The sequence below is a fragment of the Hoplias malabaricus genome, chromosome Y (assembly GCF_029633855.1).
Source record: "Hoplias malabaricus isolate fHopMal1 chromosome Y, fHopMal1.hap1, whole genome shotgun sequence".
Lineage (NCBI taxonomy): Eukaryota > Metazoa > Chordata > Actinopteri > Characiformes > Erythrinidae > Hoplias > Hoplias malabaricus.
In genome coordinates this window covers 17,511,941-17,539,939 of record NC_089820.1, presented here as the reverse complement: position 1 = coordinate 17,539,939, position 27,999 = coordinate 17,511,941, and the positions used below count along the sequence as shown (strand labels likewise).

General features: G+C 40.2%; 1 protein-coding gene across 2 annotated transcripts; it reads left to right on the top strand.

Annotated features, from left to right (window-relative positions):
- Positions 1-122: 122 nt before the first annotated feature.
- On the top strand, positions 123-26,815 carry LOC136678650 (homer protein homolog 1-like). 2 transcript variants are annotated; one of them, XM_066656728.1, is made up of 9 exons: positions 123-541; positions 7,410-7,566; positions 12,588-12,719; positions 14,036-14,128; positions 15,120-15,277; positions 23,163-23,319; positions 24,467-24,577; positions 24,668-24,748; positions 25,427-26,815. In XM_066656728.1, exons 1-9 carry the CDS (start codon positions 537-539, stop codon positions 25,613-25,615), a joined length of 1,083 nt encoding a protein of 360 aa, XP_066512825.1. In that variant the 5' UTR covers positions 123-536; the 3' UTR covers positions 25,616-26,815. The 2 variants fall into 2 exon arrangements, with proteins under 2 accessions (XP_066512825.1, XP_066512823.1); XM_066656726.1 differs by lacking the exon at positions 123-541 and having other exon boundaries at positions 7,291-7,566.
- Positions 26,816-27,999: the final 1,184 nt, after the last annotated feature.

Below are 27,999 nucleotides of genomic sequence, written 5' to 3'. Positions count from 1 at the left end.
GAGAGTGGAGGAGGCTGGAGGAGCGATTGGCAGCAGGACTCATCCTGATCTTCCTCCTCATCCTCTCCCTCATGCCCACACAGAGGTGTTTTCATTCACCTCTTCGTTAAGAGCTGTCTCCGGGTTCCGTTCATCGTGGTGCGGCTTTCGCTGCTGTGTGAGACCGCAGCCGGTGGGTGGATACTGTGGTAATACACGCGTTGGGGGTTTATTTGATGACGGGGGCTGTTTCTCTAAGGCTGCGGTGGGCTTCATCGAGAACGGGCGTCAGAGCATCACCGCGCTGTGTGGGGGGACATGCTGTCGGAGCCGGACTCGGACTGATGATGATGAATATGATGAAGAAGATAATGCTGGACAGCTCTCTCTCTCAGCTCTGATAAAACCCAGAGAACCGCACTGAGAGGACACTCGCTGTGTCCAGATACACACACACACACACACACACACACACACATAGCGGAGCAAAGTGGCTGAGCCTCGACCTGCGTCCACTCTCAGGATATTTCTTTTCTCAGCAGAAAAAGACCAGCAACATGGGGTGAGTTTCCTGTGCCAGTGCTGTCTACCATGGCCCGTACTGAATGGATCTGTAGGAATACAGTAGGGGAAACTGTAAGATCACTAGAGGGCTGTATGATGTGTATAATATGTTTAACAGAGCCGTAGTAAGCTCCTGCCGTACTGCTTTTGTGCTGTTTAACAGTATTTTATGGTCTATTAGCTTGTAATATTCTTCATTAGTAATTGCCCTAATTTGCTGTAAGATTCTCATTGAATTCCTTTTGAAAGTGCTATAACCTTACAAACATTATGTATAACATATGAGAGAGAGAGAGAGAGAGAGAGAGAGAGAGTATAAAATAGTATTACAGTTCTATAGTATCCAATTTTCCAAATTACTGTAAGCATTCAGAGTGGGTCCTGGAGTGTCCTTGGCTCTATATGAACCCATTGCCTCAAAAATCACATTTTTGAAGGTGCACATTTTATCCATCATAATTAAGTGCCTTGTATTTAGACTGGTTTGTCGGTATGTAGCCTAGAAAATATGAGTAAATTACACACTGTACACAGTAAAACGGATAAAGTCACATCAGTCTCCTTATATTAATTTAATGTTTGGATTTGATGAGTTACTTGTGGCCAATGAACCTGATCCTAAAGTAATGTGGACATTAAAAACAAACTTTCTCAAATGTGAACAAGTCTTAAACACCATGTTTAGGGGATTCTGTACAAAAGCCAGTGGGTTTTAAAAGAAAATGACAAATTAACCTTTGGCGCTTTCCTACAAGTAAACTCAGAAACCTTAACTCCAGTGTTCTTAATTAAAGAGGTTTTAAACCTGAATACTCAAAGAACCATCTGACTGATTAACAGTTAAAATAGTTAACACAGTTCTTTAAAGAATCTTTCTAACAAGGTTTTGTGGCTCCACTTTTCTTGAAATTCAAAGAACCCCTTTACATTTCTATAGAGAACCCTGTTTGTGAAGAGTGTAGCACTGACATAATCCATGTTGTTGCCAGTGCTACACTGTGTTATGCAATTCTCCGGCCAGAATGAATCAATTAATTAAAGCAATTAATCAGCTCTGGTATCAAGCCGACATGGCTATTGTGGCGTCATGACAATGGACCAGATTATTTCCATCCGTGGGATCTCAGTTCCAGCGCAGGAATGTCCAGTTAGTTCTGGCTCTCATTTGAGCTCTTATTTCAGTGCTGGCAGTAAGATCAGTGCTGGGGTTTATCCAGCTGTAAAACTTTCACACCACAGCTCAGCATTGTATCTTTATAAATGACTATGGATTAGTGATAAAGAAGAAAGGTAGAGTTCTCCATGCAGGTCATCTCCACTTTTCTTAAATAAAGAAGATGCAGAGCTAGCCTGAGTTGGATGATTTTAAAATGGTTGTTTTGAAAGGGGTAAGGTCATTTTTATCACAAAAAATTAGTAAACAATTTAATTTTAAAAAATGTACCTTAAAAAATTTCTCTATTTGCAAAATGATTGTTCATTCATTCATTCATTATCTGTAAGCGCTTATCCAGTTCAGGGTCGCGGTGGGTCCAGAGCCTACCTGGAATCATTGGGCGCAAGGCAGGAATACACCCTGGAGGGGGCGCCAGTCCTTCACAGGGAAACACACACACACACACGCATTCAGTCACACCTACGGACACTTTCAAGTCGCCGATCCACCTACCAACGTGTGTTTTTGGACTGTGGGAGGAAACCCACGCAGACACAGGGAGAACACACTACACTCCTCACAGACAGTCACCTGGAGCGGGAATCGAACCCACAACCTCCAGGTCCCTGGAGCTGTGTGACTGCGACACTACCACTGTGCCGCCCAAAATGATTGTTCATAAAACTCTTAAATCAATAAATGGCGCTCTGTGATGTCTACAACACACTGATGCTGCTGTTCTGTCAGGTTAGAGATTTCCACCCCGGTTTTTAATCTATTTACAATCAGTCCACATTTTATAAATGACTCTTTTTACATACATTTTAATTGAAGATCATCACCTTACGATCAATTAAGTTTATAAATGAGGTGCTAGACTTCTGTCATATTTTCCAGTCTTAGTCTGTGAGCATCCCGGCACATCACTACACACTGTGACTGAGAGGTTTTTCATTGGTCAAGGACTTGCCTGTGTCACAATATAAATTGATTTGGTTCCAGAACGATCTGTAATTACGCTTTCACCCTTTTAATTGATTCCATTTCAGTTTTCTTGGCAGAGTAATCACCTCCATATTAAATGCTCTTTATTGTGGTGGAAAACCCCTCACACTTATTAAGCCATATTCATCACGTAAAACTCCCCTGCTCTTATTTCTTAATTAAATTGTCATGATTGTGCTACTTCAAACCCATTCGTCGGTCTGTGTCCCACCAGCACTTATGGTTTGGAGTTACACTGGAAAATGTTTAGTCTTATACGGATATTAGAAGAGGAAATCCATGCTGTGTGCACTTCTGTGCCCTAGTATTGATATGGGGCAGCTGGGGTCTTCTGTCAAATCAGCCTCCAGCTGAACAGAATAAGAAACAAATATAAATACATGAGTCTACTACCAAATATAAATGTGCCACATGCTTTTAAGTCATTAGCAATCCATCCATTCATATCCTCGTTCATAGGCTTTGGGCTTTGCTTAAATTCCACGATTAGAGGATTTGTTTTGTTTTCATGCATTCTAATGCCAAGATTAGACAGACCCCTGTGATAAACCCACCCATATGTGAGCATGTGTGAATGTTGTGTCAGTTTAATCCTTACAGCGTGATGATGTACTGTCCTTTTTGTGTCTGAACTGGACAGGAGTGAGATATGGGAGGGCTATTAGACAGGGGTGAACACTTTTACCCTTGAACGCTGGCAGGTTGTAGGAGGCAAGTAGTGTGAAATGATCTTTATCACACGACAGTTACTGCTAATGTCACTCATCTGAGCTGAATACAGATGAGCACAGCCCCTCATTTCAGACCCTGAGGAAGCACTGAGGCCAGGGAACGTGCGTCAACGTGACTCCATTGGTGATTTGTCCAATTATTCTTTCACCTCACATTATCATCAAACTATTCTGACACCTAGTGGCCTGGAAGTGTCAGCGGTTCTGCTACTACCGTGTTTCCCCGATAGTAAGACGCAGTGTGGGTTTTAGGGGGGTCGGCTAATGTAAGACGTACCCCGAAAGTGAGACATAGTAAACTGTACGTTGGAAAAATATAAGCCATAGTACCGGTACCTTTTGCTGCATTAACTGCGGGATGCGGACGGATCTGGAGCGGAATGAGCGGAGGGATGTGGAGGCCGCGGGAGCAGCAGTAATGTTGTCCATGGTCCAACACCCAGCCTCAGTGCCCTCATGTGCAGCCGCTGGTGGCCGCTCTGATTGGCATGGCCATGGTTGTCATGGAATAAATCTGTTTTATCTTCCAGTATAACATATTTAAACTGTTTTACATGTTATACATGGAAATACCGTCATGATACGGTTGTAACAAGACATTCTTGGCACTTGCTTTTATAAAACTGTTTTATGGTGAATACCATACTGTTCAGGTTGTTAATAAATGTTAATTTTATGGTTAAAACAAAAATCTACATTTTTTACCAATATAAGACATACCAGTGTCTTACTTTCGGGGAAACACGGTACACTTAATTTAAGCATGGCTGCCCCCATGTGCAGGACGGTTCACTCAGCATAAACAGGTTGATTCAGGGACTACGAAGCATTCTGATTCCTCGTGTATTGTGAGTTTCACTTTACAAGAAGGATCCAAATAATAATTAAAAAAACATTTTCATAAATACATTTTCCCATTTTTTTTAGCAACATACTCTAATCACATTCCTTACTCTTGTTTCTTTAAATCACAACACAAATTCATACACTATTTTTACAATGAATAGCAAATCTGAGAACTAGCTGAAAGACATAGCACAAGAAGCTTGTTCTAAATTTAATACACGGGTGATAAGCTTCATAAAGAATACTCCAGTCCACCCACGTGGGATATGATTCACATAACAGCCCTGGAATTGTACACACAAGGGTGAAACAGTGTGGGCTCGGACTAAGCTTAGTGGGTTTGGAGGGAGGTATGTGCAGAGAGGGCCTGCTACATTGTGCTAATGGATAGAAGTGGCTTTAGCGATACACTGAACCTCCTGCATGGTCAGTCACTCTCTGCCTGCGTATATTAACTCTGTACAATTTAAAAAAGTATACCATTTTAAAATGCTCATTGATTTCTAGGCAAAAAAAAAAAGTGAGAATATTTAGTCAGGAGTCCAGTATTTATGTAGCCTAGGGTGACCAGACGTCCTCTTTTACCCGGACATGTCCTCTTTTTTAGACTTGAAAAAATGCCCGGGCGGAATTTCACAAATTCCGGATTTGTTTTTCCAGAGTTTATATAGAGTTTCAAGAAGCGTTTCGTTCACAAACTAGTCCCGCCCTCCCCTACTCCGATTGGTTCGCTTGAGTAAGAAGGGGGCGTGGTGAAGTAGCCTAAAATCTTCTGATTGGACGGTCTGACTGTAGAGCTGCCGTTATTGGTCGATAACCTTCTCTGTAAACATTTAATTGGTCAGTCTGCACGTCAGTAGTCCTTATTTATGTCAGACAAAGCTCATGTACCCACCCTCATTTCGAGCAGCTATGCCGAAACGTAAATGTAAATGTCAGATGAATTAAAAAAGAAATTATCATGTTTTGTGTAGCAAATAAAGGTGTAAAGGACCTAAAAGCACACATAGGTTCAGCTAAGAACAACGGCAGCGAAGGGCGTGACCTCATCACCCCGCCCCCAGATCTGGTCACCCTAACGTAGCCAAACTGTGGGTCAGTGGTATTGTTACATTGTACAGAACCTTTACAATTTGAGGTTCTGTAAGCTTCACACTCAGGACTAGAAGATGAACTGATTTAATACGGAACTCACTTTAATACAACACAATTTTCAAAACACAACAGCTGTGATTTAAATTACAGTCTACAAAATGTGGGAGTTATCCTAATAATAAACAGCTTGTGAACTGCTTGTAGGTGAGTTAGACCTAGATACTAAACATCCGCTATCTACTATCATCTACTATGATAATAACTGGCAGTCTGTCACAGACCAAAATTTTCCATTATAGATAAAACACCCCCTGCAATTTAAATCAGTCTCAAATGATCTGCAAAATGCAGCAGTACTTCTTTATATAACCATCATTTTAAAGGTCCCTTTTGAGAACCAATACTGGTTCTTTTATGGCATCTTCTTCTAAGGACCTTGCTGAGTGTAATATTCAAAGATCCACAATGAAGAAATGGATTAGTGAATACAGTAGGAATCATAAATAAATAAATAAAATCCCTACAATTAGGACTCTCTTTAAATCTAAACGACACTGCGATTCTGAGAGATTTCTAAAAAATCCAAGTGATGTTAATTTAAAATTCCAGTATGCACCCCCCCACTCCAACTTTAGGAATTTAGAGCTCCTACAGTTTTCCATGTATGGTGATTGCTGCTGAATTTTAATGGCAATTATGCAACGTGCCTTTGATGTTTTTCAAAGATTTTCAGCCCCCCAGTGCAGTGTAAGCACTTCCCTATCTCACCAAGCTCATTGCTCCAGCAGCAGCTTCTCTCTCTTTGTTTCTGTCCCCCCCCCCCTCTCTCTCTCTAACCACCCCAGCTATTTCTGCCTCTCTCTCCCTCATCTCCCCTCAGTGTGTACACCCTTCTGAACATCAGCCCAATGGCAGATGATTAGAAGCACGCTAATGGAATTGAATATGGTGATTAGCCATCCTGGGAATAGGAACAACAAACTCTATCTCACAAACGCCTGTGTGTATGAGCTCACAGCTGCTCAGCTCCTTTAGCACCCCCCCTCCCCCAACTACACGCTGTCTTGTGATCCTATGATTTGATAAGCAGCACTGTATATTAGTATATGTAGGGATTGAGTGTTAGTCTTTCTCGGGACTGGGGGAAGGGAATTATCTGTGGAATTAGGTCATATGGACTATAGGCCTTGGTTTGGTACTGGAACAGCTTCCATCTGCTAAAGCCTAATAATAAAAGATGCACTTTGCTGCTTATTCCATGACAGCTGTTTTGTTAAAAGCATAACAAAATGTTTGCAAGAAAAGATAAAAAATACTAGTTAGAAATTCTAGCAGTCCCATGTATTTGTAGGAATACAAAACTAGCATTAGCTCCAGCTGCAGATCATTTTAGATAGTTTACAATTATAATGACTATTATAAGCACTCTATTACAATTATTGTTGGCATATAATCTTTAAGTATTCCACTGATGTACACTGGCATAAATATCACTATAACCCTATAATTACAACATTTGTTTTAAAAAATTATATCAACTTCTATTTATGTCATGAGACAAAAGTTAAAATGACTAGGCAATTGTGCCTTCATCAGTTAGGATCCTAGAATGATCAAATAATCATATTCAAAAGATTTAAAGCACCTGAAAAAACCAAAACAGTAAACAACTGAAGCACTTGAGTGACGGTGTAGATCAGTGCCAGCAGGGGAGGGGCTATGGCAGATTACCTCGTCCAGACTATATTTAGTCCCCCTTCCTCTTGGCTCCTGCCAAACAGCTGGCATTTCCATCTCAGCTGAGCAACTTGAATGTGCTGGTCTAGTGCTTTGTAAAGCAGGACACCCATGTGTCTCGCTGGGTGGGTAGGACCAATTTCCTGGTGAGCTCCTCTGGTTCCTTCTTGAACCAAGATGGAGGCCGAGGAGATGGTGATCCGACTGCCAGGTCGCTCGAGTTCACCCAACGGCTTTGGGGAGACCACAGTGCTCCGGCACAAAGAGGTTCATCACTTCTTCTTTGTCCCGTTCAGGGAGCAGCCAATCTACAGCACGCGAGCTCACGTCTTCCAGATTGACCCCAACACCAAGAAGAACTGGGTTCCCACCAGCAAGCATGCAGTTACTGTTTCCTACTTCTACGACAGCACCAGAAATGTCTACAGAATCATCAGCCTCGATGGCTCAAAGGTAATGCTTTACATTTTGTGCAGCTTTACAGAGATTAGGTCTGGTCCAAAAGAACCAAATCAAACACTTTTCTCATATTAAACTAACACAATATCTTTATATGTAGTTCAGGATTTGAGATTGAGTACAGATTTGTGTGCACTGAACTGACCTAGTAACAAAAACATACGCGGGAAATTGCTGTAGCATGTTCCCCAAGAGATTTGTTCTTTTTCCCTTTGGTGCAATGCATTAAATTCAGTCATTGAATAGGCCATACATGAAGGATGCTATGACCTAGTGGTCCATGCAAGAGACACGAGCAATGTTGTCCAGAATGGATTTGGTTCCAGGCTCACATATTTAACTCTTTGACTTAATTGGATTTGATGTAACATGCTGCCCCAGAGAGGACTCTATTGTATTAGATTGCAACAGTCTCCGTCATGCTTACCAAAGTCACTTCATTGATTGCGCATAGGGTCTATTTTGGCACACCAGTCTTGCATCACAAACCCTTAAGGGCAGTGATCATGATTAGAATTTGAATCTCACTCCTGACACGCATGGCAGTGAGCGGAATACAAGATACGACGACTGCGTAACCCATACATATTCATTGTCGCGCAAAAAACACGTACATTCACTCACGCACTGCATGTCTGCACACATAAACCTTGTCGATCAGATGAAAGACTGCAGTTCAGGCCACTGGCAACTCATTCAGGTCTCCAGCCCTTTCTTGCAGCAGGAGTGCAGAGCGGTTAAAATAGCCCCAGCAGCGTGTGTGTTTGAGTGTTAGGATTCTCTGTCCCCCAGCTTGTGGCTTCAGAGACAGAAATAACGTGTGAAGCTATCCCAGTGCACTGAAGTGGTTTTAAGTGCTCTACAGCTTGCATATTTTTTAGACCCACTGCAACATACTGTAAGATTAGCAGCAGCTTGTGACCTGTCAGAACTGTAAATAATCTGTCTGTTTTGTTTGAATGTCAATGGAATTAACTGCAGTGAACCCTGGCGGAGTAATTTCTTCGACTGCTCTTGGTATGGCGATGTTAGATTGTAAACGTGCCTCTGGATCTTAAGTACCGCATTCCGTGAAGTAGCTTTAAGTACATCACAAATATGAGGCCTTTATGAGCTGCTCTGTGAGACTGGGGCAGTAGAATGAGGTCAGGGCTGGAGACGGGATAAGAGTCTGATCTTGAGGCCAAGAGATGTACTTCAGTAATAGCAAATGGAGCATTAGCAAGGCAGCATTAGCAGGACATTACACTAATCCATCCTCGTGTAATACCTTCCATGATGTTTGAACTGTGATATGCATCCCACAACCTGTGCTTAATTTATGGATTCTGTCATAACCTCTGGAAACTCCAGTAGAGAAAGCTGTGGTTAGACCCTCGTGGAGGCTACAGCCTTGACCTGAACTGAACTGGCACTGACCGATTGCAGACGGTGCCAGGAGGCTGGCTTTTGTGCCAGACCAGGGATTTACAGATCATTTTACTGAATATTCTTCTTATTAATGACATAGTAAAATATTTTTTGTACTGGTTTTTAAATGTAGGCACAAATGAACTATTCTTCCTTTCTAAGTTTGAGCTGCTGTTGTTTACCAATTTCAGAACAGACTCAAGAACCTCATATGCTGCAAAACTGGGCTCAGATCAGTGTAACACTCCAAGATCCAGTGTGTCAGCGCCACTGCTGCAGTTTAGAGCTGTCCACCCACTGTGCAGTTCCATGCTATTACAAGCCTGGAGCAACTGATTATACCGCTGCCTGTTTGGACACCGATTAGAGCCCCCACTGCTCTGCACTGCACTGCCCCCCCAATATATCTGAAAATAAAGAGAAACATCAGTTCTAACCGCTTAGCATTCAGCTAGCGGAGTGCCACATATGAGCATGAAAAGGCTCAAAGTGTCAAGGTCCCAATCTTGGTTTGCTTCGCAAATACGATCTGCTCATTAGCTCACACTCTCTGCCCAGACGTTCAGGCGATTAGTTAGGCTACTGCGGCGCTTTGGCCATTAGGCTCTCATTTAGACTGGACAGTGTTAGCTTGATCCATTAGCTAGCATTGGTTTTGACAGTCTGCGTTACATTAGGAAGTGATGAGATGACAGTGTAAATGCTAATCTCATTTGAATTGTATGATAGTGTTCATCTCCAGCAATGTCAGTACTGCTTAACAAAAACACTTATAAACCTGTAATGGTTAAAATGTACTTATTGTGTCTCAGTGACTAAAGCTAAACCATAACATTTAGGACTAGCAGAAGTAGAACAGGACGACAGGCAACTACTCCTCCATCTGAGGGAGGATGGGGGAAATAAGGGATATAGAGAGAAATCTCTTCCCACCACTGCTTTGAAGGATTGTATAACATGTAACACATGGAAGGCTGATGCCCACTGTCAGGAGTGCATGCACTGCTGTTGTGTGGAGCCCGTCTCTGTCTTGTGTTTCCGGATGTGTGTAGGTGGATCTGAAAGCCTTTTATACACTGTTACATATAAAACATGGATGTACATGCATACATTCGCATTTTTCTTTCCCTGTTTCTGACCACGCTTCCAGGAAATCGCAGCTACAGGAATTTTTATTATGCTTTTTGTTAATGGTATGGTGTCACATTAGCAAGATAATTCTATAGTGAACGCTGTACAGTAATTTTGATATAAAGACACATGCAGTGGTGCTGCAGAGTTATCTCAGAATGGCTGGCTGTGGAGAATTACAATGTGAATTACATTAACAGTAGGGGGTTTCCACATCCTTTTCATCTCATTGCTCACTAGCAGCTTCAAATATTCTTATAATTTTTCACACAAAGAGCCAACAGTGTCCTAATTCACCACAAAACACACTTACAGAGGAATGACAGAGACATTGCAGAAAGAGATTAAAGTGGAAGGAGTCCAACCTTGCAACAGGTGCAAATAATGCATCTTTACCCAGGCCATAATCTGTTGACTAGACCCTTTAGTGTAACTGATTTCTGCAAAGTGAAGCTATTGCAGTTGGCAGAGCAAAATATGATGCTTTAATTTCTTCACTGGAACACATCTTGCTCTAGACTCTTCCATGTTTTACCTTCCTTTTGCTCTCCCTCTTTTTCCCTCTCTCCCCACCCTCGGAGTCACTCTCAGTTTCACACCCACACAAACACATTCAGTTGCAGTAACGCTGGTCATTCCATCGATAACATTTCACTGTCTAATAAAAGCGGCATTGGCTTAGGATTTATTGGAGGCTCTTAAGTGTTTATGGTGGGCCATTTTTGGGATCCTTCCCACTCAGTTTAAACGTCGGAGGAGGCAGATGAAGGATTTATCGGGAGATCATTTGCTAAAGTATCCTGCCAGTAAACTCTTTCTCCAGCACTGCCTCCTGCTTTGAGATATGCATTCACAGACCCCTTGAATTCCATCGATCCCTGTAGCATGATCTTTCATGTAGGAGTTGTGAGTTGCATGAGTGTGTCCAGTGAGAAGATCAATATTACAGCCATTGATTGCCTAAGAGTACACGAGCATGCTCGATTGTCTCCTTCACTTCCTGTTGACGCTTTCATGGATCAGTCAGTTCATGCAGAATTAACACCTCATCTGACCTCGCCTCATCTTTTAAACTGTGTCTAAGTTAGTGGTGGGGAATATGATGATAAGTTAGCAATGATAAATGATAAAATTATCATCAGTATACCTTTATGGATCATAAAAAGATGGACAATATTTATTACCTGTATAGTAACAGGTAGTTGACTAGGTGTCATCCCACCATGATGTCTTATTTTCTTATGGACGGCCAAATGTCATATTAATGTCATGTTAATCTGTATAGACAGGTTTTTCACATCCTGTGGTTGTGTGTAGTATTTTCTGGAAGGAAAACATTCACTTCCTAAACCTTTGTAGAATAATTAATCTAATATCACACAGCTTTTGGGATGTATAATTGGGCATAATATTTTGATTTTATCCCCCTCTCATTAGCGTCATTCATTAGACGTTGATGATCTTACAGCAGCTGTAAAACTCTAGAAAAGGTCTTTAAATCATCATGTCATCATGGACATTTTTTTTATTTAAATGACTGAAATGACTTGTGGGTTATGAGAGATAACACACTAAAAACTGAAGTTAGCTACCTGGCTACGTTTCAAGACACCTTACCTCAGTTTGGCATTTTATCTCTAAATCCAGAATAAAAAAATAAGAAAAAAAACCCAGGAATGTTGTTCTTTTCCATTCTCCTCACTAAAAATGGTTAATGTTTACTAGCCTATGCTGTAGGTTAATGGGTAGGCTAGCAGTCAGGTTTTGTTGACAACACAGGGAGTGTTTCTCTGATGTATTTTTGTAATGTATGCTGGGTGTGAAGTCTACAGAAAATGCTGTGTAACACTATTCATGACAGAGACAAGGGTGTAGGATTGAGTTTTGATATTGGGGGGTGGGGGCAACAACGATGACATATTTGCTGAATCCTATGTAGATAATGCAGTAAAATACTGCATTTATAATTATGTGGAACAGGGTTAGACAGTGAGGCTGTGTCCCAAATAACACACTATGCAACTTGAAATACTACACTACAGAAAGCCCTGCTAAGGGTGGTATATTTTTAACATACTATTCAGTGCAGCAGTGTGCAGTTTGGAACACGGCCGGAGATCAGCGTTCATTTTTTTTTATAGAAACAACATTATACAATTATACAAATAACTTAAACTTCATGTAATTTATTGTATAATATGGTCTTTTTTTTAAACATGTCACTTAAACGTGATGGTACATGTTACCAGCGTAGGGAGATATAGAGAAACATCATAATTATGGGTTCAGTGTTCTTGGACCCTAAATCCTCGGCTTAGTTTTTGTTAACGGAGAGACCCAGCTAAGACCAGACTGAGGTCCAAAGGTAGAGAGAAGTTAACCTTCTGTCAGGCTGTTATCTCTGAAGCTGATCTCACGTTTGCAAGTTCTGTGATGGTTTTTGAAGAGAAATGCTGTTCTTTGTGATTTCTCAGGCTATAATCAACAGCACCATCACCCCCAACATGAGCTTCACCAAAACGTCGCAGAAGTTCGGCCAGTGGGCAGACAGCCGCGCCAACACGGTGTATGGCTTGGGCTTCTCCTCCGAGCATCATCTGTCTAAGGTGGGCGGAATTCTCCACAGTACTCTCTCTCTCTCTCATTCTGTCTCTGTATCTCTCGCCTGCTCTCTCTGCATCTTTGAGCCGGGGAACACCTACACACTGTGCCCTAATGAGCAACTGTACAGTCATCAGTGCGTGGGAGGCTTCTTCTGCGTGGTCCTCTGCTCTCCCCTCGCTCTCTCTCTTTCTCACCCTCTCATACTCTCTCTCTTGCTCCTCTGCATTATGATTAAGCGCTGTCATACACTGGGGGTGGAAAACCACTGAGGCCTCACTATCAGGCTTATGCAAGAAAGACATCATGCCCTCACACTCCCCAGCTCTACTCCTCTTTCTCTTTGTCACATTTCTCCAAGTTCTCCCTCCCTCCCCCACTCTCCCCTCTTTTGTTTGAATCTAAAGGTCTCCATGTACACTGAAGTCATTTCAGAAACCTGTACTATTTCCAAAATGCTCTCTGTCTGTTGATTAAGCAGAGATTTCTCCATCCATCCATCCATTCATCCATCCATCCAGTGTACAGTACAACACTGTTTAATTGCACTATGAAATCTATAGGTAAACACAGGTGTTCTATTATTTTTTTTGCTGGATAACTGTCTGAAAAAGTAGGAAGCTTATGCATTGGGGGCATTTGACAGATGCTTAAATCCAGAGGGATTTACAACTATGACCATGCTATGGATATAGGTGAATGTAGCATTAAGGGTATAGAGCAGTATAGTTGCCTGGGTCAGGAACTGAATCCCAGTCTGCCATGTGACAGCAGCAATGTGACACATTCATACAACATACACATTCATACACCCGTCCTTTACAATGTGTGGAAACTTCCCGACAAATGCACCAATAAATATGCTCCAAATTAGTTTTACATTAACTTCCTCTGAAAGCTAAGGGGTTTTTCCTTCTCCCATAAAGTAAATATTTTGTAGATGCATGTTTTTTATTGGTCCACGGGTGCTCCTGATTCGTCCCACGGTCCAAAAACACACGTTGGTAGGTGGATTGGCGACTCAAAAGTGTCCGTAGGTGTGAGTGTGTGTAGCCCTGTGTAGGACGGGCGCCCCCTCCAGGATGTGTTTCTGCCTTGCACCCAATGATTCCAGTTAGGCTCCGGACCCACTGCACCCCTCAACTGGATAGGCGGTTACAGACAATGACTACATAATATATACTATATATACTGTAATATATAATATATATACATAAATATTTGTTATTTTGTTCTAGATTATTCTGTACTATAATTTGTCCACATATGTAAAGAATGCAAACCTGACTGACTCTAAGCTGGACCTCATTTCTCTCCACAGTTTGCAGACAAGTTTGCGGAGTATAAGGAAGCGGCACGTTTAGCCAAAGAAAAGTCTTTAGAGAAAATGGAGATGGCGAGCTCTCCCTCTCAGGTACAAACACTTTTTGGTTCCTTATGGTCTCTTCTCTGCACTGCCTTTAACACATTGTGTTACATGATTGTGTATTGAGCCTAATACCTAGAGTTAGTTTTCCCTTTGAATCTAAGACAGCTCCCTGGGGCTTTGTGCTCGGGAAGCAGTTAAGAACTTGCATTAATTAAGAGTTGTGGTGGTGAGTGAAAACCTCACAGTCGTTGATTAATTTTCAAAACAGTTTGGTCGTTCCTAATCTTAAACCGAAGCCTAAATAATGCATTGTTATTATACAACTGGACGGCCGCAATCAGTAATTGCTCTGCCACTGCAGTCATTTTCTGTATTTGTTGCTATCAGTGTGGACACAACTGCATGAGGATTTCCCTGAACCGAACAGCAGAATCAAGACTGTGTTGCTCATGTGACTGTCAGTGAAAAAATCAAATTTCAAATAGTCTCTTTTTTTTATTATTTTGCTTTATCGTGATGTGAATAGATTAATTCAGCCTGACGGGTACCAGTGCTGATGTCTCTAGGCTAAAATGACTTAGCGTTCTCCTGCAAGAGTGTTGAGCTCTCAGGAGATGTTGATGACAGCTAAAAAGTACATGGTGGCTGGTTTCACGTTTGCTCCAAAAATACACGTTGGCAGGTGGATTGGTGACTCAAAAGTGTCCGTAGGTGTGAGTGAATGTGTGGGTATGTATCACTCTGTGATAGACTGCTGCCCCCTCCAGGGTAGCTAAGGCCTTGCGCCCAGTAGTTATGGGTAGGCTCCGGACCCACCGCGACCCTGAACTGGATAAGTGGTTGCAGACAATGAATGAATGGTTTCAAGTGTCTGAATCTGTACTTAAAATGCAGAGATAAGAAGTTAGTATTCTGTCCCGGTCTAAAAGTAATAGTAGCTAGCTTCACATGACTTGGCAGCACTGTGTGACTTAGGAAGACTTATTAAGAAATAAATTAAATATAATAAAACAGCCTGATTGTGGTGTGTTTCCAGGAATCACCTGCTGATATTCACTCACCTCTGACCCCTCCGGTCAATGTTGACCTCTGCCGAGTGAACGGCACAGGCGATGATGTCACTCTGTCGGATGCATCGCCGAACTCTGAGCTGCAGTCTGATCTGTCCCCAACCACACCGACCCTTGCTCACAGGTAAGTACACCACCACAATCACCCACTCCATAGCATCCACCTCAGCACTCAGCACCCACCCCTCAGCGTCAGTGTGCACTACACTAATCTAACAGCTTGGAGTTGTGACTATGAGAGGAGCTTTCACAGCCCTCAACGCCCACTCGATTGGCTCTGTGTGCTGGTCCACCTCAGCTGAGCCGGCGCAACAACCCAACACGGTTTTCTGAAAGCGCAGCAATGCACCTTACATAATCTCAGCTTAATGTGGTTTGGCTCTCTCTTGCCACTTGAAAAGCTCTGACAATGTGGGGATGAGAGGACACTATAGTGCAGTGGCCCTGGTCAAATACTGTGCCCACACTGCAGCTGTCTTCCAGATCACTACTTAAATATTATAATACACCATCTTCAGATAATGCTTACAAAGCTCCTGTAAACATGTTCCTTTTCTCTGTTAAGTCTGTGTAGTCAGAACATTAGTAGTCAACTGAGAGTCTTTTGAAAAAGGGCTTTTGACTAAACTCAAAGCCATTTATTTTATTGATTCTCATTTTCTTTTGTGCAAATAGTAGAATAAGAATCATGTTTTTCCTACTCTATAAATTAAGCCACATATCAATTTCAAAGTGTGTAAACTAGCAGTAAGTCCTGATTGAGTGATCAGTCGCTTTAGATAATCCTTTAACCACAGGGCTGTAATATACCAAACACAGTGTGAATTATGTTTGCCATATTTCTGCTTAAACACTAACACTTTATATCCACTATCTTATATCTCAGACAAGGCCCAACGTCTGCTAAGAAAAACCTACAAAGTACTCTAATGCCAGTGCTTATGTTGCCATGGCAACACCTCTGTCAATCATCATGCAGCCTGACACCCACATAGTCCAGATCAACAGTGTAAAACAGTGATTCGGAAGATTAAAAAGGAAAAACTGAGAAAAGGACACAGTGAAAACCAAAAATACATACATACACACACACACACACATATATATATATATATATATATATATATATATATATTAAGAAAATAAAAAAAATTACATTATGTGGACCGCAGTACATGCTATTAAACCCAGCATTCTCAATAACTGACAACAGTTGATCATTCAAGGCAATGGGGCAAAGACATCCATTTCTTAGTTATGGTTTGTATTCATTGCACTTTTGTCTGTACATTTTTTATCATGTTAAAAATGAACTACAGGTGATATTTCAGTGGTAATGGCAGCCCCCTTTCTGTTTCTGTTGTATTATTCTATTCTGTGTATTGAGTGGAATGTCATGTTTTCAATGGATTTCAAACCTTACTGAAGAAGCTCTTTGGCGTTGCATGAACAGCAATTACAAATGGTCACCACTCAAAAGAAAAAAAGAAAATTATATGAATAACTTAATTTATTCATGCCACAAATATGCATTTAGTAAAATTGACAAGAATCAGAATATGTATATAAATATGTATCTCCCAAAATGGTAACTTTACAGGAGAAGAAAAAAATACCTTCTTAAATTTCAATTAAAGTAAATGAATGAATGAATGTAAACAGATTTTATTCCAAGTAATTTTGAAGCATTTCTATTGGTCTATTCATCATGAAATTTTCACACCATGTAAAGGACAGCTGTTAAAATGATGTAGTTTTTAATTGGACAGCGACGATATACAGTATATACTGTCAGTTCAACATAATGTATATTTGTTGACTGAAATACACAGAGATTTTCGTTCCATCAACAACTACAAATATATTTCAATCAACTTGTTCATTATTAAGTACACAATTTCCATTCAAATCTGTTAAAAAAAATTTTTAATAGTAACAAATTGTGGTATGCTGACAATGAAGAGTCTCACTGATATGTCAATAACAACAGCAATTGAAAGCTCTGAGAAACTATACATTTATAGGATTGAACACATTGACCATATTTTCTGTGATTGTTACAACACAAGCTTAAAAGGAATACTTTCTTAACTAGTTTTAATTGTTAAGAAAGTATTTAGAAAATTAGAATGTAAGTGTCTAGTTCCACCAAATAGTGCCACAGTTCAGTGTTGATCTTCAGCTGTCTTCACATTGAGTGAAATTAGATGCAGCATTTTTTAAGTATTATTTTATTTAAAGGCCATGAATTCTCATCTTGTATTTGAAGTTACAGCCCCCTTTGTTTTTTTTTTTCTCCATTTGAAAATAAGGCCCCGGCTCATATTGGGACCTCCAGTATTTTTAATAATGCAGTTTTTTTTCCTAGTGAAATGATGCATTCCCTACACTGAACAGACTTTGTTGATTGGGTTGATGCAGGCATCATCTGTTTGTAATCCTCCAGTGTAATGAGTCAAACCGTTGACTCAGGAATGCCTCATTGGTCACACAATATGACTGAGGTCTGTTTCTTCAGAATAAAATTGTCTTATTTTTATCTTGTTTTTTTCCAGACTCGTGTTTAAAGCAAGGGTCTGCTCCTTCTGATAAAAGCCATTGCACACTTTGTCGGGGTTCATGTTTTTGCTGAAGTACACAGGCTGTATTTTGATGTTGGTGGATTTCCTTCAATGCAGCACTTCTTTATGCACATTTCTAAGTACTGGATTTCTCTGATGACTGCAATCCTTGCATTCCTCTAATGTGTTGTAGCCAATTTAAAGGACATTCTTTGAGTCTGTTTTATTAAAATCAAAGGATTAGTTTGACTAAACATGCTAAAGTAGCTAACCATAACTGTAAGCTAGTAGCTACCCATTTGCATGATGTCATTTTCAGATTTTCAAAGGGTGGCTAGTTACTTCCATTCACTGTTAGCAACATTAGCATTTTTAACTGAAATAATCATTTAATTGCTGTGGTATTTATATGCAGTTTGTATTTCCAGTCCTGAAGGGATAGTATCTTTGTTTCTTGTGACTTTGTGACTGTTGCACTGTTTCTTACTGTATTATAAGAATGATTATGCATGTATAAACATTCCTGAGAAGAGGTTTATTTTCTGCACTGATTAAATATCGCAGCCCATTTATTTCTCAGGTTTCTGTAATTCAAGTTATGACTTCTACAGGCTTGCAATTTTAGTAAACTGTAGTAGAATAGTGATGTGTAAAATCAGACATCCATTCATTTATTAAATATCCAATTATTTTTTTAGCATCAGGGACAATGCAAAAACGTAATTCAACAATATTCCCAAATACATTCAATAATGTTGGGGTCTGGGCTCTGGCCTGGATTTTCAAAACACCAGCAGATTGTTTGTTTGATCTACAGCTTTTCATTTCTCACTAATAACATCTTGACAACTGCATATCCTTTCAGATCCATAGCATTGGGATTTTTGTCACTGTGGAAGGATGGCTAGACACACTTGTTGATATTTTGATTTCTTAAAGATGAAAGTTAAGTACTGTTTATCTGGTGGGGATAGTTTAGATAATCCACCAGGTATTGCAAGTTTGTTATGATCCTCATTTTCTCTCTATATTTTAATCATTTTTTAAATCCTGGTGTTGGAAGCTCTGCAATGTCATCAGACATATTTTGAATAAGTACGAGTAACTTGTTTGGACTGGAAAGTAGATAAATGGTTTCTAACATTTGTACAGTATTGTATAAGGGCTTAAGAACAATAACTCCTTAAAATAAACATGAACGTTACACAGTCTAAATGACTTACTTTGTCTCTGCTGTTGGTGAATGATATGCAAAGAGACACTTGCATATTTTCACAGTTTTACAAAGAACCGAAACTGGGCTCAGTAGCATAAATCAGCACCAGACTTGAGATACAGTGTGTGTGTGTGTCAGAGTTTGTTCACTGGGTGTGTGGGTGGTGAATACAGACACTTGTGCAGCTTGAGGGTCAGTTTGGGGAGTAATATCACACAGCAGAATGATAAAACTGGAATAAACAGTGATTTTAGATATTGTTCATGTGCACAGTGTAGTATTATGGTGGTTCTTTTGGTGCCGATGCAATAAATACACACTATATTCCTAAATGTTTGTAGATGCCCTTAAAATACATGGGATGAAAGGGAATGGTCAAGAGCAGCTGCACATGAGCCTAACACTAACAAGGCCGTTGCCAATTGTTGATTAGAGGGGTATAAAACCTTTAGTAGTGGGCTGTGGAATAGTGGAACTTCATACTACACAGTGATGGAGCACCATCCAATGTCTTTGGGGTTAGTTGGAGTGCTGTAACTATCCATTATTAGTACTCAGCTTCAGTTATGCTTGTGACTGAATACCGTTAAATCTTCACAATGTCCCAACATCTGTTGTAAAGCCTCCCCTACTAGGATAGAAGCTGTTGCAACAGTAAAGGGGGGAAATTCCCTATTAGTACTCTTCATTTCAGAATAACTGCTGGATGACTGGGTGTCCAACAACATTTGGCCATGTATGTGTTCTTGTGTATTTGTACAGATATGGATGAGTGCACTGCACAACTGGCTATGTAAATGATGAGCTGGTGCTTGGCCAGGCAGCTGGGCAATGATGTAACTGGTCAGTGTGATTGTTTATTGATTCATTTATGGCTCGCTTCGGGGAATTCACTGAACTGGTGAAGACGGGCATTTATATAATCTCTCATTTCATATTGCCGGTTTATGCCACTTTATTCTGGAGATGCAGAATTGATTACATGTCCACAGATACCACAAAGTTCATTTCAAAAGTGAATGGCTTTTATACGAATATCAAATACTCTGTATGTGTACACTATCTGAAGAGAAAAATGATGAAGGACTTCTCAGAAGGAGCTGTCTGCAAAGCATTTTGACTGAAAAAGGCTTTTGTACATCCAGAAATAAACATTCTATACATGAACCGTGTTACAATGGTGATTCCTTACCCTGAAATGGGATGTTTGTAGCTGGTAGGATCCAGCACACAGAATGTTGTTGGTTCAAATCTCATACTTTATAGAATCAGATCAAATGTATAATTTATTTTAAAGCAACATGTCCACATTTCTCATAATGTTTGTACATGGATAAATAAATTGTAGCCATGTGATTTGAAATAAGAAGAAAACACAAATTTTACACACGAGGAACTCAAAATACAACAAAATGAAGCTTTTACTACACAGTATCAACACAGTATTTTGGTAGAACATATATATTTTGTATCAAACCCTAGCATTTCATTATTATACACTGTATCCCATGATCACACTTACTATTGGCTCCTATTGTCCAGCTACAGAGTGAACTGTCTTCATGATGAGGAATCAAACTGGAATAAAATACATATTAGTGCAGTAAATATTAGTTATTGGCATATCACACCCATGATTACTGTATTAACTCTGGATATGAAAAACAAATATAAGCTCATACCTAATAAGAATAAGCAGAGCCTCTGTTGTGAAACTTCAACATAAAACTGCACTTGATCAACAAGGACACACAGTGTCACTGATGCAAAACATTGAATAGCGCCCCTTGTGGAGGATGTTGTTAAACATAACTGTGTGAGTTACAAACAGTTCCGTGATGTGCCTCAAATTTAAAAATGCACAGTAAAGGATCATGCAGAATAAACAAAACAAAATTGTATTCAATGGCACTGCCTTTAATTAACCTGATCACAAATAGCTTCATGTAGCCTACAAAATGAGCTCAAGGAAGATGAGTAAATGATTTACTGAGATATTCCGATAAAAATTGTGATTACTTACCAGATGAGGTCCTTCTTCATTTTCTCACTTATTTCTCTCTCTCTCCCTCTGTGTCTCTGAGTGTGAGTGTGTTCTGTCCTCTGTTGGTGTGAGGACGCTATATAAGCGAGTGTGTGTTCAGTAGGTGTTGGTGAGTGGGCCGAGGAGCTGCTGTGAGTTGTAATGGCGTGTGACAGAGAGGTGGCTCTGACGTCAGTGGCGAGGTGGGAGATAAAGAGAATTAGCGTGGTGGTGGTGGTGGTGGGCTGCAGCGTGGGTGTGTAGCATGCTGGAGTCTTTAGAGAAGCCCTGTGATACACTCAGAGCTGAGAGGAGAAACGAGGAGGAGAAAAAACCCAACACAAAAAACCTCTCACCCAGGAGGAGGAGAGAGGGGTTTCTGCGTGGGCTGTAATCCACTCCAGTGGCAACATCTCAATATTCCTGCCCATATGCTAAACCCCATGGCCCACTTATCTTCTGTTTCACAGAGCGGAAGCTTTAACTGCGTAACAACACATTTGCATAATTTCCCCTTTTGATCAGCCAAGGCATGGTTTGTTGTCTTAAGTTTTTTCTCCTTAGTTCCTGCAGTTAAAGGGAATTCTGTCTTATTTCAAAGTTCTCTTTAATTCCCTCAGAATGATTTGATATGAAATGTTTCAAAGGGTGGACAAACCTACTGTCTTGGATTTCCTTAAAGAGGTGTGGCGATAGGAACTCAGGGTCACTATTTACACAGTGGAAATATAGGCATATTTTATTTATTTTACACAACACAATAGATTTATCCAAAGAAAAAAACCTATTCGTTTCAAGGATATGTCCTGGGATTATTTAGGACTTCAGAAAGTCAGGTTTAATTTTATGTCTCATCCGAGGGACTGATCTACTGGTATCTACTGAAAACACAGGGGAGCACCTGCTGATAGCCCCACCACCAACACTACATCCAGCACAGTTGCTTCTTTCAGGTGCCATGGCTACATAGGTAAATGTCTGTGGTCAGTCAGGTTCCTCTGAAATCAAGGGGATTAATTAGCAGTTTGTTCCCAATTTGCCTTTTAACAACCAGTTTGATTTGGTGTAAAGGCAAAATATTGTATTACATAATTTACATAACTATTTTAAATTGTTGTGTGTAGCGCTGTGTCTACACCACTTCTTTAAGACTACAGAAGGAAGTTTTTTTTAACTGGACCTATTAGTGCTTATGTCATTCAGTACGACATATATGGAGAATCAGGATGTGCTGAAGCTGTGAAAATTGACTCTGTGGACTGGATTTGCACTCAGCAGGAATTGTTACGCTGCTCCTTTAATTGTGATGCTCTTTAAAATGCTCTAGTGGCTAAAGCACACTGCCACTTTGACAGACAGTTCAAATTAAACAGCACTTATGTTAGAATGGCATTTGGTAATTACATGTGGCCTGGAGTAGCCTCTTTCTCTGGCCTCATAGTGCTTCGGTGCTGCCAGAGGAACTATAAGACTCATATCTTTCTTTTTTCTTTTCAGAGTTACAATCGAAATAGCAGGAAATCTCAGCTTGTGAGAGATAAATTCTTATCTGTCCTGAGGCATTGTTAAAGAATGCTCTCTCTGCTGTGGTGCTAAAACAACAACATAATTGCAGAATTAGCCTACTTTTCTACTTTGTTTTAAATTGCCCCATGCACAATTTCAAATTGTAAGCACCATTTATCACTAAACTGATTATTGTCAATGTTCTGTGAAAACCTCAAAAATCTGTTCTTTTTTTTACTTCTTTTCCCTGTAATACTTTACTATAGCAAAATAGAAAATGTAAGATGTCTTTAGTGTAATCTTTTCATAAACGTCTACAACAATTTAGAGTACTCTGTAAACTGAAAGCCAAAATTTACTTGTTACTCTAACCTTGCTCCAAGTCTTCAATGCAATTGTCGTTCCCACCCACAGATTCTCGTTTTCAACAGACTGTACCTGTCTGAAGTTCTTCAGTTACAAAAAGAATCAGTGAAAATTATATCATGTTTAATAACACAAGATAATAAAACGTGTTTAACACTTTGTGCTTGTCGATTCATTTCAGCAGACAGGAGGCGCTGTGTGGTAGGATGTTGTAGCCTGTGGGTGGGAATTAGCAGAGTGTAGGCACTGACTATAGCCAATTCTGAGACAATGCCACTTCCATCATCAATTTTTGTCTTTGATGTATTGTTTCTTTTTTGCTGTTTTTGCTTTGTAGTCCAACCGCCAACAAGCACTGGGAGGCTGAGCTAGCGGCACTGAAGAGCAACAATGCTAAGCTGACGGCAGCACTGCTTGAGTCCACAGCCAATGTGAAGCAATGGAAACAGCAGCTGGCAGCATACCAAGAGGAGGCAGAGAGGCTTCATAAAAGGGTGAGAAGAGTGATGACAAAATAAAACAGTACAAAGGAATGGTAAAAGTTAAACTGACACTAATATTACATAGGACCTGTCAACACACATCTGACTTGTGTTCTTTTGTGATAGTCACAAAAGAACAGCTCTCTCTTTCAGTTATTGTAGTTAAGATACATTCTACTGGGAAATTATCCCATTCTGTGACAGAAAGGGGTGGGAGTTTTTCATCATATTTGACCATGGAAATTATTCCAGTGTGGTGCTGAATGGTTATCTTCCAGTTAGTAACTAAGCCATGTAAATCCACCTTCTCAATCATTCCTTTTGACAATAAAAAACATGACAGATATAGTGATGTCCTCTCCCCTAAAAACATTGGTTTGCTCCCAAAGTGCCATGATTTGTCAATATAATTTCTTTTATTGCCATTAGCAGTATTCAGACTAAATGAATTGGAATTCAAGGTGTGGAGTTTTTTTCATATAAAAGTACATACAGTTCATCATGAACACATCATTAAACTTCCAATAAAATTTGGAAATATTAATTGAAAATGTAGACCGCTGTAAGGAAAAAATACTATTACAGAGTCTTCTCTTTCTTGATTTAATCAACATATATAGTCTACCAGAGCATAAGAGAACAAAAATCTTATTTGCAGTGTGACTCTGATCCCCTACAATCTTTAATGCTCTCATCCGCATCCTCTCAATATACAGTGTCTATGCTGGGAATGACTGTCCCAATACTTCATCCTGCTATAGACACAACTTTCTTTAATGTGTTCCATTCTGATCAGTTCAAGCTCCAATACCGAACTGATCTCTACAGAGCAAAATTATCTCGCTCCATCCCTCCTTCCCTCTTCCCAATCAGGCAGTTAATGTCCTCCTCCAAGCATGTTAACCATCTTAAAAATCCATAGCTCATTTCACATGCCTTGAAGGAAGCAGATGTTAGTCAAGAATGAAAAACATCATACTGGAGTCATTAAGAGCGAAGAGAAAACTGGCCAAATAGCAGTGTGGTCAGAGTGATGTGTATGAAAAATTGTTGGCAGAAATGCTCATCTGCTTTTTGAGACTCTTGCCATTTGTGGAATTTTAGCATGAGAAGCACTGCTCGTCAAAACTGTGTTTGACTTTGGGCTGTTGGGCTGCAGGTTTCAGAGCTGGAGAGCCAAAGCAGTCAAGCCAATGTCATCAAATCTCAGAAAACAGAGCTCAACCAAACCATAGAAGAGCTGGAAGCTACACTCAAGGCTAAAGAAGAGGTAGCAGCTTTAATATTACATTACACCTTCATGTTTCACAACCTGCCACATCCTCACAATTGAACTCTACTGGACTTTTCCCCTTCACAGGAAATGGAGCGCCTGAGAGAGGAAGTGGAAAACGCTAAGCAGCTGCAGTCACAGAAAGAGGTGCTGGAACGGAAACTAGAGGTAGGAACACTTTGGGGACACCATGACGCATGCTTCCTATTCTTGGAAATATGTGAAGAAAGTGTGTGCATAAATTGTAGCTGGTAATGGAGAGACTTTTATGAATGAGTAGTTGTAAAAGTGATCATTACGTTATGACAACATATTGGAAAACATTAAAAATACTAAAGCTTTTGAAAGTCAATATAAAACACAGAAGATATAAACCTTGGGGCCACCTCAAGTTGCCATGACAGCTTCAATGCACCTTAATGTAGATCCCAACAAGCCACTAGAACAATAATGAAGGGATGGAACACCATTTTACAGAATATCCTTCCCTCAGTTGGTGATGATAGTGGTAAAGTGTGCTGTCTCACGAGTCAATCCAAAACTTCCCATATGCATTCAACTGTGTTGAGATTTGGTTACTTATTTACATCATTTACACCATCAGTTACTGCTCATTCCATGTGGATGGAGATATTTTCATCCTGGACAAGACCACTTGAAAGTTACATAAAATATCTTTATATTAATTTGCAGTGAATGTTGTCTCTAAGGGGGCAGCCAAGGTGTGAAATACAGAGAGACCCAGATGTCCAGGACCCCCTAATTAAAGCGTTGTACCCCTGAAGGCCACATTTTTTCTAAATCAGCCAACTTAACCCTGTATATCTACCTACATTCTCCCTCCAGGCTACAGACTCACGGAACAAGGAGCTGGAGGAGCAGTTAGCAGAGGTAGAGCAGCGTATCGAGGCCAGCCAGGTGGAACAGGAGATCTTCCGCAAGAGTCTGAAATCTCTGCTGGAAATTCTTGATGGCAAGATCTTTGAGCTGACTGAGCTGAGGGACAACTTGGTCAAACTCATAGAGGACAGCTAGAACTCATCTCTTTCACCCCTTGCCTCAAAACACAGACTTTTAAGAAGGTACACAGCGACAAGAACAAAGAACCAACAAAAACCATGCACAGCTTCTGAGCCCAGACCTTTCTAGTCTGGTGTATTTTCATTTATGGCCTTCTCGACTGGAGGACTCCTTTATTCTATACTTTACTTATACGGTGTGATAAGCATTCAGTTGCACTTGAATTTGTATTTTTAGGTGGGTAATATTTCTTCAGCACCACTGCAACCTACTTAGGTGATATCGCCCATGTAATACTCGTATTCTTTTTCGTACTGTTTGTTTTCCTTATTAGTAGACTTATATACCCAGGTAGTAATCCTAGTGAAAGTAGGCAGCCTACAAAGAGGAAACCTGGCTGCGTGTAGGCTCTTCCTTTCTAAGGTGCTGGTCTCATGTGCCTGGTTTAAATGGCATTAAAGGACATCTATTATGCTGCTGAGGACACTCAAATCAATCACAACCACTGGACTGTCCGTCACACTGGATGTTCTGAGCCATATATTGTAGCCAGACACTGTTGGCTTGCCTCGTCACCTTCAAGGAAACTGCCTCAACGTTCCGTCAAATCTTCAGGATATTCTACTGACTTCCTGACCATAACACCAACGTTAAATACCTTAAGAAGTACCTTAGGAAGTCACCAAACAGCAAACATTTAAGATGCAGGTGTGGCATACTGGCCTGTAATGTACAATGAGCAATATTTGAGTGAGTCTTTATGCCACCTCCGTGTATTCATCAGGTATTCCAACTCTGGACTAATCTATGGACTAATATGGTTAAGTGGATGTAACCCTCCTAGTTCTCATCAGACCAATTCTAATACTTCTGAACTGTATCAGCCTTAGTCTATTCACTTTTCAGCACTTAATATTTCATTTTAATGAGGATTAGCTTGTCTTTTTGTTCACTTACCAAATGCAGTGTGCTTAAACTTAAGTTAATTTGAAATGGTACAATGTGTTATTATGAACTGTATATTCTGATGGATAAAGGTACAGAGAGCACTGTCAATAAGATTGTATTTATAGATGGGAAACTTCAAATTTTATTTCCCAGTATTAATAAAAAAACTTAAAAATATCTTGGAAAAGGTGCTTATGAAAAAGTGCTACGTGTGTGGTTCATAAAAGGTTAAAAGTGTGTATAAATACAGAGAGTTTCTGTGGCCTAGGGCAGTTTTTGTTCGATTTGGAAATTTTCGTCTATTTCCTTTGTTACTGAGCAGTGGTGCGACAGCTCCACATCCTTTCACACCCACAGTGCTGAGTTGTGTTTTCAGAGTTGAAGTATGGAGACATTATTAACTCACACCTGATGGTTATTGTGACAGGAAATGAACCAAAAACGGAGTCTCTGATTCTGCTCAGTACTCTGTTAGATAAAGAAATGATTATTTAATATCGCTACATGAACATATTTTAAGTTCAAACCTCAGCAAAACACTTTTCACACAGAGATTAGCTTTAGCCTGTTAGGATTCACAGCTGAAAATCCCTTTTGTCTGGCACTAGGCTTTATCTGTGCACAAAAATCCCACTGCCCCAGAATGTTGGAAATTTCTGCTCTTTGTTGAAGTAAACTCCAGAACTTTTTGCTATTTCGTGACTTTATTTGTGAATGACTCGCGCTGAGTTGAAACATCTTAAGCTGCTTACTCTCCCAACGCTGTGACAAGACTGCAGCACGACTGCTTTTATCAGAGAGAAGTGACAGTACAGTACACTCAGACACACACACACACACACACACACAAACACATACCATCATTACCATACAATTTCAGAACACGGGGTCATACCTACCACATATGTATTAATAAAAGGGTATTAGGAAGGACTCATTTGCTGCAGTAGTGGCCTTTAAACTAGTAGCTGGAACATTGCAGTGAGAATTTCCCCCACTAGAGCAGTATTAGGCGTGGTTCTGAATCAAAAACACCAGTTCAAGCCAAAGCTTTGGCCCTCTTAGCCGATGCTTGGCATTGAGCATGTTGTTCTCTGGCTCATGTTTGCCATTTCTTTCTGTGAAGCTATTCTATGGAGATGACACGAGCTATGTGTATAATATCTAAGTGAGTGTCTGTGTACACAGTTGTTGCCCTTTATAGAAGCTACATTTGCTTATTAAAAAGGACACACATAGGTATTAACAGTATACACCGTACATATTTTAGTGTATGGATTATGTAATATACATGCACATGCATCTGCCACATTCTAAATGTAAGTATGATGACTTGCTCAAACTAAATTCTCTAGGTCTAGGTGTCAGAAACATTCCTCAGAAATTCTCATTATGTTGACATGATTGCATCCTTTACGTTTTGGAAATTTATTCTGAATCTTTCATTCTAC